Source organism: Pongo abelii, chromosome 3 (genome assembly GCF_028885655.2).
Source record: "Pongo abelii isolate AG06213 chromosome 3, NHGRI_mPonAbe1-v2.0_pri, whole genome shotgun sequence".
NCBI classification, from domain to species: domain Eukaryota; kingdom Metazoa; phylum Chordata; class Mammalia; order Primates; family Hominidae; genus Pongo; species Pongo abelii.
This window is the reverse complement of record NC_071988.2, coordinates 96,894,444-96,912,762: the sequence shown is the minus strand read 5'-3', so window position 1 is coordinate 96,912,762 and position 18,319 is coordinate 96,894,444. Positions and strand designations below refer to the sequence as shown.

The 18,319-nt window shown below is 43.6% G+C and overlaps 2 protein-coding genes across 8 annotated transcripts in view; one reads left to right on the top strand and one right to left on the bottom strand.

The window, feature by feature from the left end:
* USO1 (USO1 vesicle transport factor) overlaps positions 1–1,320 on the bottom strand; it is a 93,402-nt gene extending 92,082 nt beyond the window's left edge. Inside the window, exon 1 of one of the 2 annotated variants that reach the window (XM_002814884.5) lies at positions 955–1,320. In XM_002814884.5, the coding sequence (XP_002814930.2) occupies positions 955–1,020 (66 nt within the window). In that variant the 5' untranslated portion in view covers positions 1,021–1,320. The remainder of the gene's footprint in view (positions 1–954) is intronic. The other variant, XM_063723459.1, reaches the window with a different exon arrangement.
* Positions 1,263–18,319, top strand: part of G3BP2 (G3BP stress granule assembly factor 2) — an 84,947-nt gene continuing 67,890 nt past the window's right edge. For 2 of the 6 annotated variants that reach the window (XM_054553238.2, XM_063722789.1), the window contains exon 1: positions 1,381–1,565. The gene's annotated coding sequence lies outside the window, so the exon portion shown is untranslated. Of the gene's footprint in view, positions 1,566–1,664; positions 1,786–18,319 lie in introns of all 6 variants that reach the window. The other 4 variants (XM_054553239.2, XM_054553242.2, XM_009240093.4 and 1 more) reach the window with 4 other exon arrangements.

The following is an 18,319-nucleotide window of genomic DNA, read 5'->3' as shown; positions in this document are numbered from 1 at the left end:
GATCCCATTAACAAAGCCATTAAAGTGTTATACTTAGTCACTTTTATGTACATCTAAAATTCTTCTCAAATAAAAAGTTTATTTCAAAAAGGCATACACCCTCGGTTCCATTAAACACTAACTAAACTTCAAAATAAGTGTATTCTAAACCTAGAATCTAAGCAACTATTAAATACTGTTTAGCGGCTAACCTTTTTTTTTTTTTTTTTTTTTAAGTAACGCCGCAAATCATGTCATCACGAGTTCAGGCAGAAAGCGGTGGTAGCGGTGGATGTGTCCCCAAAGCAGTTTGAGCGCGAAAGATCCCTACTACGTTCAAGGTAGCATTTGCCAAATGATATACATTTGGGAGAGCCCGAAAAGCGGGATCTGAACAAATAACACCAGGCAGAACGACCGCTCTTCCAGTTGATGGGACAGGGGCAGGTGGATTTGTGCTTCAGAGAATATCGTTTTATTTTTAGCCACATGCTCTCACCAACAGCTGGGTTTTAAACCTTCTCGCAGTTTTCCCCAACGCCCCAGTTTCAGACTGCGAGGGAGGGAGCAGGACTTCAGGCTCCTCTCGGCCAGTGCAGACACAGGCTAAAGGGAAGGAGGGAGGGGCCCACGGCCCCGAGGGGCGTGGGAGGCAGTTCAGGCAAGCTCGGCCGCGGATCCGTCCCTTCCCGGGCGGTACCACCTGCGGACCACTCTCCTAGCCCGAGCTTCGGGGCCTACAGAGCTGCGGGGTGCGGCTGCCGTCAGTCCGGCCGAACCGCAGCAATGGGGACTGAGCTGGGGGCGTGATTGAATAACTGGGATTTCAGGAGCGGAAGGAGGGCAAAGGGGGAAGCGGCATGTGGATCCCCCCTCCATGGTGGGACGCTGGAGGTGACCTTTGGGTCTCCGAGTGCTCCGTCCCCGTCCCTGCCCGGACCCCTTCCCAAATCCCAGACCCGCTGCTCCTCTCACCGTCTCGGCTTCTGTGTGCTGGGGTCCGGCACTCTGACCCCCCATTACCCCGCGGAGGAAATTCATCTTGCCGTTCAGCCACCAGGTTTACCGGCCCCTCCGGAAAAAAAACGAAGACAACTTCCCCCCCCCTCCGCAGGGCCTGGCCCCCAATCCCGCACTCCACACTGTCCTACTGCTGCCACCACCGCCTCCAACTCGGCGGCCACTCCAGCCCTCTAAGCCCGGAAACAGCCGCCAGCAGCGGCCAAGATGCGCATGCGCGGGGACGTGGCATTACGTGGCGGCTCGAAGGTTGAAGGCAAAAGGGGAGCGGAGGCGAGAGGAACCTCGTAGCTAGTTTCCGCCGAAGCCCCACCCACTGCGCAGGCCCCGCCTCCCGCCGCAAGGGCACGCCTCCTACTCCCGCCCTTCGCGGATTGATCCTGCTGGCCGCAGCCACCCACGTGGTCGAAGCCCGGCCCTGCAGGCTGGAGAGGATTTGATTAGATTACGCGTTTCGGCTTGCGGGGCGTTTAATCGTCGCCAAGCGGGACGTACTGCAAGCTATCAAATCTGAGGTCTTGTTTTGTTGAGTCGGAAGTAAAATTTTCCTTTGGCCAACGTGACAGGTAAGGCTTCCTGGCCCCTGGGAGGGTTCGCTTGGTTTGACGGTTTACTAGTACCAGCGTTGTGGCTTTCTGATCCCGGTAAATTGCATTTCTTTACAGGGCTTTGTTTGGTGGTAAAAAGGGTTACTAGACACCCCTCATTCCACTGCCACTGGAGGGCGCATTTGTCAGCTCTTGCTCTTCAAACCTGCTGAAAGGAATTCCTAGATCTAAACACCAGGTACACCTCTATTTTCAAGTGTCATCAGGAGGAAACCCACCAAACCCTACATTTAGCTTACTAGAGAAATACATTGTTCTGCTGTGTCAGTTTGGCGAGTAACATAATGTTTTGTTATTAACTCTCAACCCCTGTGTTTTCAATTTTTTTTAACATGAAAAAACTGTCATTTTCTCTAATTGGTATGCCTGTTCCTTTGGCAGTGAGGTTGTCAGTACACATGCTTCTGGAATAGTCTTGTAAATTTCTTGAGGCTAAAAAGCACAGGTCTAGTTAGCTAACTGACTCATGCACCTCTCCCCTTGGATTCCCCACAGGTCTCAGATTCAGCATTTAAAATTAAACTCGTCATCTTCCCCTGCCTCCCTTAAAGAAAAAAAGTCAATATGCTGCTTCTACTGTGTGCGCGCCGTGCTCAGTAGTACCACTGTCCAAATAATTGCTTAAGCTAGACAGAGGAAGCTGGGAAGAATCTTAGACTCTGGCTTTCCACCCACACAAGTCCAATCAATAGTCATGTCCTATCATTTCTATTTATAGAATATTTCTCAAATAGGTCCTCTGCTCTCCATCCTCTGTGCCTGTGACATAGATTATGTTCTTCTCATCATTTCTCATTGAGATTACAGCAACAGCCTCCTAACTAGTTTGTCTGCATTCAGCCCTGGCTTCCTTCCAGTCCAATCTCCAGTCCATCCTTGGGTGAGACTAACAACAACAAAACATCTGTTCATGTCACTCCTCTTAAAATCCTCCAGTTGTTCCCCATTCTCTCCAGAATAAAGTCCAAACTCCTTAGTTTGTCATACAGGCCTGTTACGATTTGGCTCCTGCCTACTTTTTCAGCTCCTGCCTCCCCCACATACTCTGGGCATTTTTCTCAGACCTGGATATGCCCTTCCCCCCCTTTCTCTTCATCAAGCAAACTCCTGCTAGTTCCTTAAGACTCAACTCTGACATCATTCTTGAAAGCTTTCCCTAAAATCTAGGTACATATCTATATGTTAGCACTTTGCAGTTATTAATACTGTATATGGTGTACATTCAATAAATGCTTGCTAAACCAAACTGTTAAGGGCAGGACTATGTTATTCATTTTATATCTCTGTTGCTTACCACTGTCTCATAAAAGGTGATATTGATGGATAAATGAATAAATCATTGAAAGAATATATGAATATTATACTAAGAGGAAATTCCCTTTTTTTAATCTGTAAAGTGAAATTGTAGGGAACACATCATAGGCTATGTGTTTCCTAGTGCCAACGTTTTAAGCCTGGGCAACTTGGAGAATGGTGGGGGTCATACTGCCAAAAATACTGTGCACTAAGCATTGTCCTCTGCTTTAAAACTATACACTTGACATTTTACCGTAGACATTTTACATGGGAGCATTTTGTTGCAGCCTAAAAAAAGTAACCAGTAAATTACTCAGCATTTTTATTACTAAGAAATGCATGCAAAGAACTTCACTTAAGCCCCTAAGCCTTACCCCTCCCTGAACCTCACTTCACCTTGTCCCTGAACCTCACTCTACCCCATCATCAGGAATGAGGCTCATCGATGGAGTGGGCCACAAATGTCTATTACTCCTCTTATTTAATAATTAAAAAGAGTGCCTTGACATTTTAGCAAAGTTGTTTAAAGGCACCAGCCTTGTCAAATGTCCTGTTTTGTTTTAAACTTTGGTGGGTACAGTAGGTTACTGTACTTTAGTGAGTAAAGTAGGTTACTATACTTTCGTGAGTATAGTAGTAACAGCTTACTATGAATTTTCCCTGCATTTGACCTGTTTTCTTCCCCAGCAGCATCCCCTGCACAGGAGTGATGGACAGTTGGGTGCAAAGGTGATGAAGGTGGGATCCCCAAGGCATTGTCACTACAGAACAACCATGAAATAGACTCCTTATTTCAGAGGAAGAGTTACATATTAATCCACTTCTACTGATTTTGTAGAGGGAGAAAAGTCAGGGACTGTGTTGTATTCCTGTTTGCATCCTTTAATCATCTAGTATAATTCCTTTAATATGGCAGATGCTCAGGAACTACCTGAGTTAATAAAGGAAGAGAAAACTTGAACAAATTGTGACGACCTGACTTGCACTGTTATACTTCTGGCTTTCATAAATCTAAGCATTCAGGATAAGAGTCCCATGAATCATTAAAATACATATAATCAAAATTAAGAATGATTCTTTTTCTAAACCAAACCTGACAATAGATCAACGAACAAAATTCATTGGTTTGAAATTCATTTTTTCAAATTGCTTTTTTCAGTGGCCCACTTAACTTTCTAGTGGAAAACTCAGCAAAAACAACGAAATATAATTGCATAAGATTGTTTTTTAGTTGGGGTGGTAGTGAGGTGGAATGTTGTCTATGCCTGCTTGGGAGGATAAATATAAATGATCATTTGTATTTGAAATCTATCATATATAGGTTTTTATTTATTTATTATTTTGCTAGGTTATAAGCCCCTTCAGTATCATATATAGGTTTTTAAAGACATAGCTCATGGCTATAATCCCAACACTTTGGGAGGCCAAGGTGGGAGGATCATTTAAGCTCAGGAGTTCAACACCAGCCTGGGCAATGTGGCAAAACCCCATCTCTACAAAAAATAAAATATTAGCTGAGCATGGTGGCACGCGCCTGTATTCCCAGCCAGTAGTCCCACTTACTTGGGAGGGTGTGGGAGGATCGCTTGAGCCTGGGAGATCGAGGCTGCATTGAGCCATGATTGTGCCACTGCACTCCAGCTGGGACGATGGAGTGAGACCCTGTCTCAAAAAAAAAAAAAGACTAGTTGAGGTTGGGCGAGGTGGCTCACGCCTGTAATCCCAGCACTTTGGAAGGCTGAGGCGGGCGGATCACCTGAAGTTGGGAGTTCCAGACCAGCCTGACCAACATGGAGAAACCCCGTTGTCTACTAAAAATACAAAATTAGCTCGGCATGGTGGCACATGCCTGTAATCCCAGCTAATCGGGAGGCTGAGGCAGGAGAATTGCTTGAACCCGGGAGGCGGAGGTTGCAATGAGCAGAGATCACGCCATTGCACTCCAGCCTGGGCAACAAGAGTGAAACTCCATCTCAAAAAAAGAAAAAAAAAAAAAAGGCCAGGCATGGTGGCTCACGCCCACGCCTGTAATCCCAACACTTTGGGAGGCCGAGGCGGGCGGATCACGAGGTCAGGAAATCGAGACCATCCTGGCTAACACAGTGAAACCCCGTCTCTACTTAAAAAATACAAAAAATTAGCTGGGTGTGGTGGCGGGCGCCTGTGGTCCCAGCTATTGTGGAGGCTGAGGCAGGAGAATGGCGTGAACCCAGGAGGCGGAGCTTGCGAGATTGCTCCATTGCACTGCAGTCTGGGCAGCAGAGCCCCTCTCAAAAAAAAAAGACTATTTCCTGGAAAATCAGTGTCCACAAACATTGGTGATACAATTAGGCATTATATTCATTAACCAAACAATGTATAGCAAAATAAATTAATAAATTGATGATTTCAATTTATAGGAAGCAACACTGAAAATCCGTAACTAATCAATAACCGTATCAGACACATAGTGCTCTTTATTTGCCAGGCTCCGTTCAAAGTTCTTTATATAAAATAATTTGCTTAATTCTCACAACAACCCTATAAGGTGGGTAGTTTATTAGCCTTATTTTGCAGATGGGGGAACAGGTCAAGAGAGTAACTTGACCAATATATAAGCTAGGAAGTGGCAGGCTGGGGCATAAATTGGCAATCTGGCTCCAAAGCCTGTGCTCTTATGTAATACATTATCCTACCTTTCTAGACACAAGACAATGATTATGCATTAAGTAGAAATGTGGCCTGCAAGTCCATACATAACCTGGCCCTTATCTCCCTTATCTCATCCCCTTTGCTACATTCCATCTCATTCACTCCACTCCAGCCACACCACCTGGCTTCCTTGGTGTTTCTGAGACTTTCTCCCCTTTTTATGCCCTTTGCAATTGTTCTTTCCTGTATTTGGGATGCTTGCTACTCCATCCACATAAAGGTAAGGGTCACTCTTCACCTTCTTTAAGTCTGCTCAAATGTTACGTAGATCTTTCCTGACACCCTAAGTTGCAACCTCCTCATACTCCTTTTTTCTCTGCTCTGCTTATTTTCCTTGTAGCGCTTAATGAGTCTGATACATTATTCTCCCATATACACTATGTTCCCATATTTCATGAGATCTACTATGCTATTAAGTGTACCTTAGAGAAAGAAAAAAACCTTGCCAAAAGATCTGAATTTCAGGCTTCAGAAAATGGGGGGGGAATGTGCATTGTAGGATTATTGAAATACATAGTATATATTTTACATATTTATCTTGTTTATTGTCCATTTCCCCCCACCAGAAGACTACCCCCATCAGGGCAAAGATTTTAGTTCTTTTGTAAATTGCTTTATCCCTAGTGCTTAGCACAGCATCTGGCACATAATAGGAACTTGGTAAGTCTTTAATGCATGAATTCCCCAATTGAGGAAGTTCCAACTATTGGCTTGTATGCATAGGAGTAGAAATTCTGCATTGTTGCTAAGCATTGCATAGCACTCACATTTCCTCAGTAGAGTCTGAATTAGGGTCCTCAGATCCTATTAACATGCTAGTTTTAGTTTATGACTATTTTGGCATCCTTTAATGACTAGCTTAGTAATTACCTTTTACCATATGTAAAGATAAATCTTTGTGAAAGGAAGGACTTATAGTTTTAGAATCAGATCTCAGCCCATGAAAGAACCATCTCAGTATCCCCATGGTCAACCCATCTTGCTTTGAGATGCGCTACACTAATAAAGTGGCTTTCTTTTCTCTTAGGTAATACATTAATATCGTTAAAATAAAAAGTACAAAGGGGTATACAGTAAAAAGTCTCCTTCCACTCCTTGGACAGCCAGTCAATCAATGTTAACAATTCTTCAAATCCTTACCGATATACAAATATGTCTATAGCCTCCTCATTTTTTTAATAACACATATAAATACAGCACATTGTATACGTTGTTCCACACCAGGCTTTTTCCAATTTAATATGTCTTGGAGATTGGTCCATATCAATATATAGAGGGCTTCCTTGTCTTTTCTTATTGTGTCTCATGAAGTGCTTTTCAATTTTTTTTTTTTTTTGGAGACAGGCTCTCAACTATATCACCCAGGCTGGAGTGCAGTGGTGCAATCATGGGTCACTGCATCCTGGAACTCCTGGGCTCAAGAGCTCTTCCTGCCTCAGCCTCCTGAGTAGCTAGGACTACAGGTGCACACCATCATGCCTGGCTAATTTTTTTTTTTTTTTTGTAGAGATGAAGTCTTGCTATTGTTGCCCAGACTGGTGTCAAACTCCCGGCCTCAAGCTATTCTCCCGCCTCAGCCTCCCAAAATACTGGGATTGCAGGTGTGAGCCAACTGCTTCAGGCTTCAAAATATTTTTATTTTGTTATTTTGTTATTTATTTATTTATTTATTTATTTTGAGATAGAGCCTTGCTCTGTCACCCAGGCTGGAGTGTAGTGGTGCTATCTCGGCTCACTGCAACCTCCGCCTCCCGGGTTCAAGCAATTCTCCTGCCTCAGCCTCCCAAGTAGCTGGGAATAGCCATGCCTGGCTAATTTTTTGTATTTTTAGTAGAGACGGGTTTTCACCGTGTTAGGATGGCCTCGATCTCCTGACCTCATGGTCCGCCTGCCTCAGCCTCTCAAAGTGCTTGAGCCACCGCGCCCAGCCCTCAAAAAAAATTTTTTTTTTTTTTGAGACGGAGTCTTGCTCTGTCGCCCAGGCTGGAGTGCAGTGGCGCGATCTCAGCTCACTGCAAGCTCCGCCTCCCAGGTTCACGCCATTCTCCTGCCTCAGCCTCTGGAGTAGCTGGGACTACAGGCGCCCGCCACCGCGCCCAGCTAATTTTTTGTATTTTTGGTAGAGACGGAGTTTCTCCGTGGTCTCTCTCCTAATCTCGTGATCCGCCCGCCTCGGCCTCCCAAAGTGCTAGGATTACAGGTATGAGCCACCGCGCCCGGCGCCCTCAAAATATTTTTAAAAGCCTTAGGAAATCCTTGGGAGAGGAGAGTCCAAGAAAGAAGGTTTTGGTAGTTGGCCGTGGTGGCCTATCATTCCAGCTATGCGCGGGAGGCTGAGGCATGAGAATTGCTTGAAGTTGCAGTGAGTCAAGATTGTGCCACTGCACTCCAGCCCAGGTGACAGAGTGAGACCCTTTCTCAAAAAAAAAAAAAAAAAAAAAGTGTTCTGGGCCCCCCTCATCCTGCTCCATTTGATTGGTTTCATTTGTTTATACTTCCTATTTCGCTTGAACAAAAAGATTCAGAGGCTAAAATGTTGGACAGCTACCTCTCTCAGGAGATAAGAAATGAGACCAGGCCGGGCACGGTGACTCACCCCTGTAATCCCAGCACTTTGGGAGGCCGAGGCGGGTGGATCAACTGAGGTCGGGAGCTTGAGACCAGCCTGACCAACATGGAGAAATCCCGTCTCTACTAAAAATACAAAATTAGCCGAGCGTGGTGGCGCATGCCTGTAATCCTAGCTACTTGGGAGGCTGAGGCAGGAGAATCGCTTAAACCGGGAGGCGGAGGTTGCAGCGAGCCAGGATCTTGCCATTGCACTCCAGCCTGCACAACAAGAGCGAAACTCCGTCTCAAAAAAGAAATGAGACCAAGGTAAGGACTTGGAATAGTTGAGGTGTCTCACATGCTATAGAGCCCAGAGTTCCTGCTTTACTTTTTTTTTAAAGGAATGGTAATTGTTGCCTCCTGTGGTTGTTTTTGGGATTTTATTAGATAATATCTGTAACGTTTATATTACTTAGTACTTGAAACATAGTAAGTACTCCATAATGATTAGAGTGGAGACCCTGATCATCTTCGGTATTGTCAATTTCTTAACAACTGAACATTTAAAGATATTACCCTGTAAGTCTTCAACTCCAACCCTACTAGCTCATGTTACTGAGAAGTCTGTTACTTCAGATGAAGCTTAATCTGGGGTATCAAGCCAATTTCCCTGTGATCTGGGTTTCCACTATTTCTGGACTCTGCTCTCCTTACTGTTTTTGTTTTTTTTTCTCTGGCTCCATGCGCGGCAAGATGGCTGCCAGGACGTATAGTCCTAGTATCCTAGGCCCAAGTTCATCAAAGAAGACTCCCAACCTCTCTCCTAAGAGTCCCAGCAAAAGTCTCCTTGTGACTCATTGAACCTGATTGGGTCGCATGCCTATGTGGTGAGCCAATTCCTGTAGTTTAAGGTTTGAGATGTTCTGATTGGCCTTGAGTCAAATTCCCACCTCTAAAGCAAGGAGTAGAAGTCTTCATCTCATCTCAAAGCATATGGCATAAGAGCTGGGGAACAGGGACGTTCACATTTCTCCTAGGAAATCTGGAATAGTATGCCAGGAGAATGTTTATCAGGATAAGAAAAACAATACATGCTCACTGTATCCCCTAACGTACTTAAACTGCTTGCCAGGTTTTTTTGAAATTATTTTTCCAGCATTATCACTAGTGTATGCTAGCTTAAGTTCTGCCTCTCTGCAAAGATTCAAAAGATCATGTTACATTATTTAATAAAAGTAATTTGACATTGCATTGTACTTAAATCAGCAAGCAAATCTGTACCCTTTTTTTAAAGAAAGTATAACCCAGGTGTGTTTCCATTTTTAAGAAAATACAGTAAGCAGAATTACTTATGAAACACCTGAAAAAAAAAAAAAAGAAAGAAGAAACACCTAAATTAGGAAATCCCATTTTCATTTCCAAAGGACTTTGTATTTTTATTTATTTATTTATTTTATTTGTAATTTTTTTTTGCGACGGAGTCTCGCTCTGTCTCCAGGCTGGAGTGCAGTGGTGCGATCTCGGCTCACTACAATCGCTGCCTCCCGGGTTCAAGCTATTCTGCCTTAGCCTCCCAAGTAGCTGGGATTATAGGTGCGTGCCACCACACCCAGCTAATTTTTGTATTTTTAGTAGAGACGGGGTTTCACCATGTTGGCCAGGATGGTCTCGATCTCCTTACCTTGTGACCCACCTGCCTCAGCCTCCCAAAGTGCTGGGATTACAGGCATGAGCCACCATGCCTGGCCAAAGGACTTTTTATAAAACTGTTTATCGAGGGACAAGTTTATCAGATCCAGGCCCTAGCACTGTTTCTTGTGGAGAATTTGACTGTTACCTCCCAACACCATTGTCTCTCCCCCAACACCTCAAGCCAGCTGAACAAGTATGTCCTGAATAGCCAGGGTAGGGTTGCAGTCTTTACTGTCCCATTCGATAGCTAGACTGAAGGCTTTGAAGTTCACATTGGCTGATGCCAAGATTCCATGTAAGCTTAAGGTGATTTTTAATGGAGTCATTGCCAACTTCCCAGCAAGCTATGATTTTAGAGCAGTTGGCAGCTGATCTCTGTCATTTGCCTGAGGCTATGCCCCAAGCAAGTATTTGTGGCAGGAGGGAGTGACAGAGTTGTCTCTTGAGATCGTACCGGGCCTCCAGGCCAGCAGATGGCAGCTGACCTGGACCAAAACTTTCCAAAGTCAGCCCACACTTCCAAGGTCCCCTCTCTGCAACCCCCTTCTTCCAGGCTCAAGCGAGCCTCCCATCTCAGCCTCCTGCGTAGCTGGGACTACAGGTGTGCACTACCACACCCAGCTAATTTTTGTTTTATTTTATTGTAGAGATGAGGTTTCACCATGTTGCCCAGGCTGCTCTCGAACTCCTGGAGACCCACCCGCCTCAGTCTCCCAAAGTGCTGAGATTACAGGCATGAGTCACCATGCCCGGCCATAATTCCAGTTTTTTAATGAAGTTGACTATAAGATGCCAATGGCCTGTGATTGACAAATACACTAGGGAGATAATCAGGATGGGCTTAGTAACCTGCAGATGTTATGTGGAGGGTCCAGAACTGGCATAGGCAGGTGGTTTGGGAAAAGGAGAGGTAGTTGGGTATGGACATAATTTTCTGCCAGTAGCTTAGGAGTCCATGGGCAGAGGGACGGAAGAGGACAAGATTGTAAGTACAAAGAGGCAAAGAAGTAGAAGTCTTCTCTTTGGCCTCTGTTCCCTGATGCTTCCTTACGGGATCGCACAAACACCATACTAGTTGTGGGTGGTATAAAGAACTAGAAGAGGCCGGGCACAGTGGCTCACGCCTGTAATCCCAGCACTTTGGGAGGCCAAGGTGGGTGGATCACCTGAGATTGGGAGTTCGAGACCAGCCTGACCAACATGGAGAAACCCCGTGTCTACTAAAAATACAAAATTAGCAGGGCATGGTGGTGCATGCCTGTAATCCCAGCTACTCGGGAGGCTGAGGCAGGAGAATCGCTTGAACCTGGGAGGCGGAGGTTGCGGTGAGCGGAGATCATGCCATTGCACTCCAGCCTGGGCAACAAGAGGGAACCTCTGTGTCCAAAAACAACAACAACAATAACAACAGCAACAACAACAACAAAAACAAAAACAAGAACTAGGAGAGGGCCGGGTGTGGTGGCTCACGCCTGTAATTCCAGCACTTTGGGAGGCTGAGGTGGGCAGATCACCTGAGCTCAAGAGTTTGAGACTAGCCTGGCCAACATGGTGAAACCCCATCTCTACTAAAAATACAAAAAATTAGCTGGCTGGGCATCATGGCACGTGCCTGTAATCCTAGCTACTTGGGAGGCCGAGGCACAAGAATCTCTTGAACCTGTGAGGCGGAGGTTGCGGTGAGCTGAGATTGTACCACTGCACTCCAGCCTGAGTGACAGAGCAAGACTGTGTCTCCAGGGGAAAAAAAAACTAGAAAAGCTCCAACTTGCCCTTCCCACTGCCCTCTCCCCACCTCCAATACCCACACACATGACCTTTTCAGGACAGGGGCACAAAGTCTGTGATCCAAAGTGACCTAGACCCTAGTCCTAGATGTGCTCTCTCTTTCCCAACTATGTGAGTATTGACTCCTAAATAGCTCAGAATCCAAGGTCTGTATAGGTTATTGCAGCAGCCGATCTCCTTCTTGTGAGGGTGCTGCTATCTAGGTCTGGTTCTAGTATCTGGGTCAGAGAAAAATGACTATACTGGTATTTTGGTATTTATGGTGTAATAAATATCAGGATCTTTGTTTTTTAAAAAGTTCGTAATTTGTCCCATTTAAAACCAATCAGTGAAAGGAAGTATTTAACACATTTCATTTTAACATATATTAGTGATTGCTATCAACTTCAGAAAAGCCCTGGGGCATGTCTGATGGGTTGATTAGCTTTCAATGTCTTCTTTCCTGCACCTTTAACTCTGTTGCATGAAGCTTTTTGAGCCTTAGCCTCTGGATAGCTGCTTAGCTCTGGCCAGAGGCTAGGCCTCCCTGGTGCAGCAGTTTTGATTTTTTTCTGGCAACCTGGGAAGGGTGGTCCTTCTTGTGGTCTAACACTTGACTGCCGCAGCTGAGTAAGCCACTGTGTTTGGAGAGCTTTTCACATGGGATAGATACTCTGCCCCTTTGATGGGGACATGAGTTGCAGGAGCTGATGGACAAAGAGAGGGTAGAAGGATTTCTGTGAAGGATACAGTAGGCAAATAAGAGGAAGAGGATCGAGTGTGAGAGAGATACAAGAAACTGAATGAAATTGCTGACTAATATCTGCAGCAGCTAGAGTATTGCACCCACATAAATACAGTTTTGTTTTTTTTTTTTTTTTGGTACTTAAAATAGCTCAGTATACCAGAATATTGAAAACAGATGTGCTTGGTTTCTTGAATTATTGATTCGGCAAACATTTGAGCCTCTGTCCTCTGTGCCAGGCCCTGCCATAGGCACTCTCCTGTGTGTTTTTCATTCTGGACTGCTAGAAATTCTTATTCCTGTTTCACAGAGAGAGAAGCCTAGACTTCAGCATGATACAGACCAGAAAAGCATGTTTTCTTTGCAAACCTAGACAGATGTTGCCACTTTTGGACTGCTGTAACCTTGGGCAAATTATTTAATTTTGCTGTATCAATTGTGATTACCACGTGCTGCAATAGAAAACCAAACTAAAGAGTGTCTTAAATAAATTAGGAGGTAGGCAGTGCAGGACTAACAACAGAAGCTGTAGGATGCCAGCTTGGATGCAAGCTGGAATTTTTCTGTGCGGGCATCCTTGGCTTGAGGTTACAGGCTGACTGTTCTATCTCCTGCATCACATTTCTTATTCTGGGCAGGAAAAAGGGGCAAAGGCGAAGGGGAAAAAGTATCTACAAGTGAGTGTGCCTTTCCCATTCTTCTACCCTTTTAACTTTTTATATTGAACTAATTTCAGCATTGCAGAAAGATTGCAAAAGGTGAACCTTTTTACCCCATTTGCTTTATCACTTCTTTTCTTTTTTTCTGACATGGAGTTTCACTTTTGTTGCCCAGGCTGGAGTGCAGTGGTGCAATCTCGGCTCACTGCAATCTCCACCTCCCAGGTTCAAGTGATTCTTCTGCCTCCGCCTCCTGAGTAGCTGGGATTGCAGGCACATGCCACCACGCCCAGTTAATTTTTTGTATTTTTAGTAGAGATGGGGTTTCGCCATGTTGGCCAGGCTAGTCTCGAACTCCTGACCTCAAGTGATCTGCCCGCCCTGGCCTCCCAAAGTGCTGGGGTTACAGGTGTGGGCCACTGCACCCGGCATCATTTCTTTTCTTTAAATGTGTATATTTTGCCCCTGAATATGTGAGAGGAATTTGTAGGCATGATGTCACTTGACCATCTAAATACTTCAGTGTCTAATTACTAAAGACAAAAATATTTTATTAATGATTTTAATAATCAAAACCAGGAAATGAATACTGATACATTGCCATTATCTAATTAATCTATAGGCCTTATTCAAATTTTGGCAGTAGTCCCACTAATTTCCTTTTTGGGGAAAACGTTTTTTTCTTTTGGTCTAGGATCCAATTCAGGATTTGTATGTTGTATTTAGATGTCACGTCTCTTTAGCTGTCTTTAATCTGAAATAGTTACTCCATCTTTCTCTGTCTTTCATAATCTTGATGTTTTGGAGAGTACAGTATTGGTCAGTTATTTTGTAGAATGCCCCTCAATTTAGGTTTGTCTGATCTTGCCTCACAATTAGAATATCACAGAAGTGCTGTCCTTCTCATAGCACATCCTCTCAGAAAGTATATGACATCTGTTTTTCCCATTATTAGTGATACCACTTTTTTGGTTTGTTTTTATTTTTTGAGATGGGGTCTTACTGTGTCGCCTAGGCTGCAGTACAGTGCCCCATTCATAGCTCACTGTAACTTCAAATTCCTGGGCTCAAGGGATCCTCCTGCTTCAGCCTCCTGAGTCGCTAGGACTACAGGCACTTGTCGACATGCCTGACTAATTTATTTTATTTTATTTTTATTTTTGTTAAGGGTCTCGCTGTGTTGCCCAGGCTGATCTTGAACTCCTGGCCTCAAGCAATCTTCCACCTTGGCCTCCGAAAGTGCCAAGATTACAGGCAGGATCCACCACTCCCTGCCAGTGATATCACTTTTAATTAATAGTTTAAAGTACTGTCTACCAGTCTTCTCCATTGTACAGTTACTATTTTTTCCCCTTGTAATTAGTAAGTATCATTTGGGAACATGCTTTAATACTGTATAAATATCCTGTTTCTCATCAAACTTTCACTCTCCAATTTTAGCATCTTTTCATATTCTTGCCTGAATCATTGGTGGTTGCCAGTCTGCCTCCTGTATGAAAAGCTTTCCAGGAATCTCCATCTTTCAACTTCCACCTATTTTGTTAAGAACTGTGTCCATTCTTAGCTGCCAGAGTGCCTGGGAAATGAATTATTTTCTTGTTTTGTTTTGATATGGACATATTCTCTCAATAGAAGGGAGGATAAAAACTAGGTAAGCAACTTGCCAACCTAATAGCATTGATGTAAGGATTAAATTGAATTATGGTTGATACTTAAAAATACCCACCTCTAAGCTATGGGAACAGGGTTTTGTTTATTTGTTTTGTTTTGTTTTTTGGTCACTTTTGGTCACATAGCTAGTAAATGGCAGAACAGGTCTGCAACTCCAGTGTAGTCACTATACTATAGTTTCCTTTTGCTGGTTTTAGAAATTCTATATTCTCTTAAATCTTTTGTCACTCCCTTCAGCTATATAACTAAGACTACTTCCACACTGTATTAATCTACAGAACTCTTTGTGGAATGGTCTTATATACTAGATGAAGACAACATTATGTGTATACTAAGTAAAAAGCCTGATTCAAATTTCTATTTGGATATTTTCACCTCCCTTATAGTTCAAGACAATTGTTCACTTTTGGGGTTAATGGCTATTCATTTATTCTCCCAGTGATCATAATCTAGAGAGACCTAGGAGGGGAAAATACTCAGAGAATAATGGCATTTGCTCAGCTTTGTAAGGAAACACAATCATGTGTTGTATTCATTCTTTGCAGTTTAAAAAATATTTGACAGAGGGAACTGTAAAAATCTTTCCTCTCGTCAGTTGTAAGAACTGGAATTTTAACATTCTCTTCTCACGGAATCAATGTGAAAAAACATGAAAATTTAATACCAGTTGGCAGTAAAATCTCACTTTATTTAACTGAGAATTTTACATTGAGTATGATGAGATCATATACCTCAAAATAATGTTAGTATATGACAGAAATTAAAAATGATGGTAAAAAAGGAATAAATCAAGATATGAAATTACTGAATGATCCCAGCTAAGTTTAAAATATTTACACAGGAAAAAGCTTAGAAGGAAATGTAGTAATATATAAACTAAGAGTAGATATATATGTATATATATATAAAATTGTTTAAATTGACACATAATCGTACATATTTATGGGATACAATATGACATTTCAATACATGTATACAATGTGTAATGATCAAATTAGGGTAATTAGCATATCTATCACCTCAAACAGTTATCATTTCTTTGTGTTGAGAACATTCAAAATCTGCTAAGAGTAGTTGTATTTTGATGGAAGGGTTTTGTGTGATTTATTTCTTCTTTCAATTGTTCCATAATTTCCAGCTTTTCTTTTTTATAATCACACATAACAACAGACTTAGGGAACAAATTAAGTAGAAACAGTTGTGGAAGAGAAATGTCATCTGGAACCCCAACAAAACTACTAGTTTGCTAGGGAGGAGAGACCCAAGGGGTTCCATGTTGCAGCTGATGCCCGAGCCTGAATTTCATCCCGTCCTCTTTGGTACCATCTCTTTCTCCTTCCCTTTCATTCTTCCTTTCCTTTATATTATATTATATTATTTATTTTTTGAGATGGAGTTTTGCTGTTGTTGCACAGGCTGGAGTGCAATGGCATGATCTTGGCTCACTGCAGCTTCCACCTCCTGGATTCAAGCAATTCTCCTGCCTCAGCCTCCTGAGTAGCTGGGATTACAGGCACGCACCACCATGCCCAGCTAATTTTTGTATTTTTAGTAGAGGCAGGATTTCACCACGTTGGCCAGGCTGGTCTCGAACTCCTGACCTCAGGTGATCCACCCACCTCGGCCTCCCAAAGTGCTGGGATTACAGGCATGAGCTACCATGCCCTGCCCCTTTCCTTTATTCTTTTTTATTTTCCTCATACTATATAGTAGGTGATGGGAATAATTATAAGAGAGACAGACAGTAGGAAGAAAATTACTCTTTTTTTTTTTTTTCTTTGAGACAGGGTCTCACTCAGCCACCCAGGCTGGAGTGCAGTGGCACAATCTTGGCTCACTGCAACCACTGTCTCCTGGGTTCAAGAGATTCTCCCACCTCAGCATCCCAAGTAGCTGGGATTACAGGCACCCGCCACCATGCCCAACTAATTTTTGTATTTTAGTAGAGATGGGGTTTCACCATGTTGGCCAGGCTAGTCTTGAACTCCTGACCTCAGGTGATCTGTCCGTCTTGGCCTCCCAAGGTGCTGGGATTACAGGCGTGAGCCACTGCACCCGGCCGAAAATTACTCTTTAAAGCCAGACAGGTTGAATAGGAATGGTGAGAAAGGATAAAATAAAATAAAGCCAGACAGGGCCAGGCACGGTGTCTCCTGCTTATAATCCCAGCACTTTGGGAGGCCAAGGCAGAAGGATTGCCTGAAGCTAGGATTTCAAGACCAGCCTTGGTAACATAGTGAGACCCCCATCTCTTAAAAAAAAAAAAAAAATTAGCCAGGCGTAGTGGTGTGCACCTGTAGTTCCAGCTACGTGGGAGGCTGAGACAGGAGGATTGCTTGAGCCTAGCAGTTTGAGGATGTAGTGAGCTATCATTACACTACTGCACTCTAGCCTGGGCAACAGAGTGAGACCCCGTTCCTGAAAAATAAATAAATAAAGCCAGACAGACTTAAATTTGAATCCTGGCTTCATCATTTATTTATTCAACAAATAAGTAAGCGGCTAGTGAGCAGCTACTATGCCACTGGGGATTTAGCAATGATTAAAACAGACAAAAATGTTTGCTTTTGTGGAGCTTGTATTCTTGTGGGAGAAAGTTCAAACCCCTGTTGTTAAAGGGTCAACTTTGCTTGTTTCCCAGCTAAGTTAGCTCACTTGGGGAAGTACATAATTTATGAGATGTGGAAAACTAACCAATAGATTACAGAGGCCCACTTACAGAGGAAGTGTTTCCCAGTTGTTTCTGGCCTGTGACAAAGCTGCAATCTTGTCAGAGCACATGGAGACAAGGAGAGACAGCCCTCTTGGTTTCTCATGTCATCATCCACCAGCTCGAGAAGCAGGCTGGGTGTGGTACTCACATCCATAATCCCAGCACTTTGGGAGGTCAAGGCAGGAGAATTGCTTGAGTCCAGGAATTCAAGACCAGCTTGGGTAACATAGTGAGACTCTGTCTCTAGAAAAAATAAAAATAAAGCAGTCCAAACACATCCCACACCTTGTCATTTATAGAAGGTATCATTAACATTCAGTAATAGCTTAGTACCTAGCACATTACATTACCTAGTATGTGGTAATATGTTCAATAAGCTTTTTTTTTTTTTCCATTAAATGGAATTAGCTGACCTTAACTTATACCCTTTCAATAAATTGAAGCCAAGGGTCATCAGAGCTGGTGTATTCTTACCCAAGTGAGGACCCAGAGTGAGTTGATGGAGTTGAAGGGAACAGGTTAGCAACCCTTGGAATAGATGATACTGTAAAAAACTGCATTATTTGAGCTGGGTGCAGTGGTGTGTGCCTGTAGTCCTAGCTACTCCAGAGGCTGAGGTGGAAGGATCCCTTGAGCCCAGGCGTTAAGAGTCCAGCCTGGGCAACATAATGAGACACGACCCCCTAACCCCATCTCTGAAACCCGCCCCACCACACACACACAACTGCATTCTTTAAGTAAAAATGAAACCACAAATCAATCCTTCCTTCCTTCCCTCCTTCCTTCCTTCCTTTTTCTTTCTTTCTGAGATAGAGTCTTGCTCTGTTGCCCAGGCTGGAGTGCAGTGGCATGATCATGGCTCACTACAGCCTCTACCTCCTGGGCTCCAGGAATCGTTGCACCTCTGCCTCGAGTAGTTGAGACTACA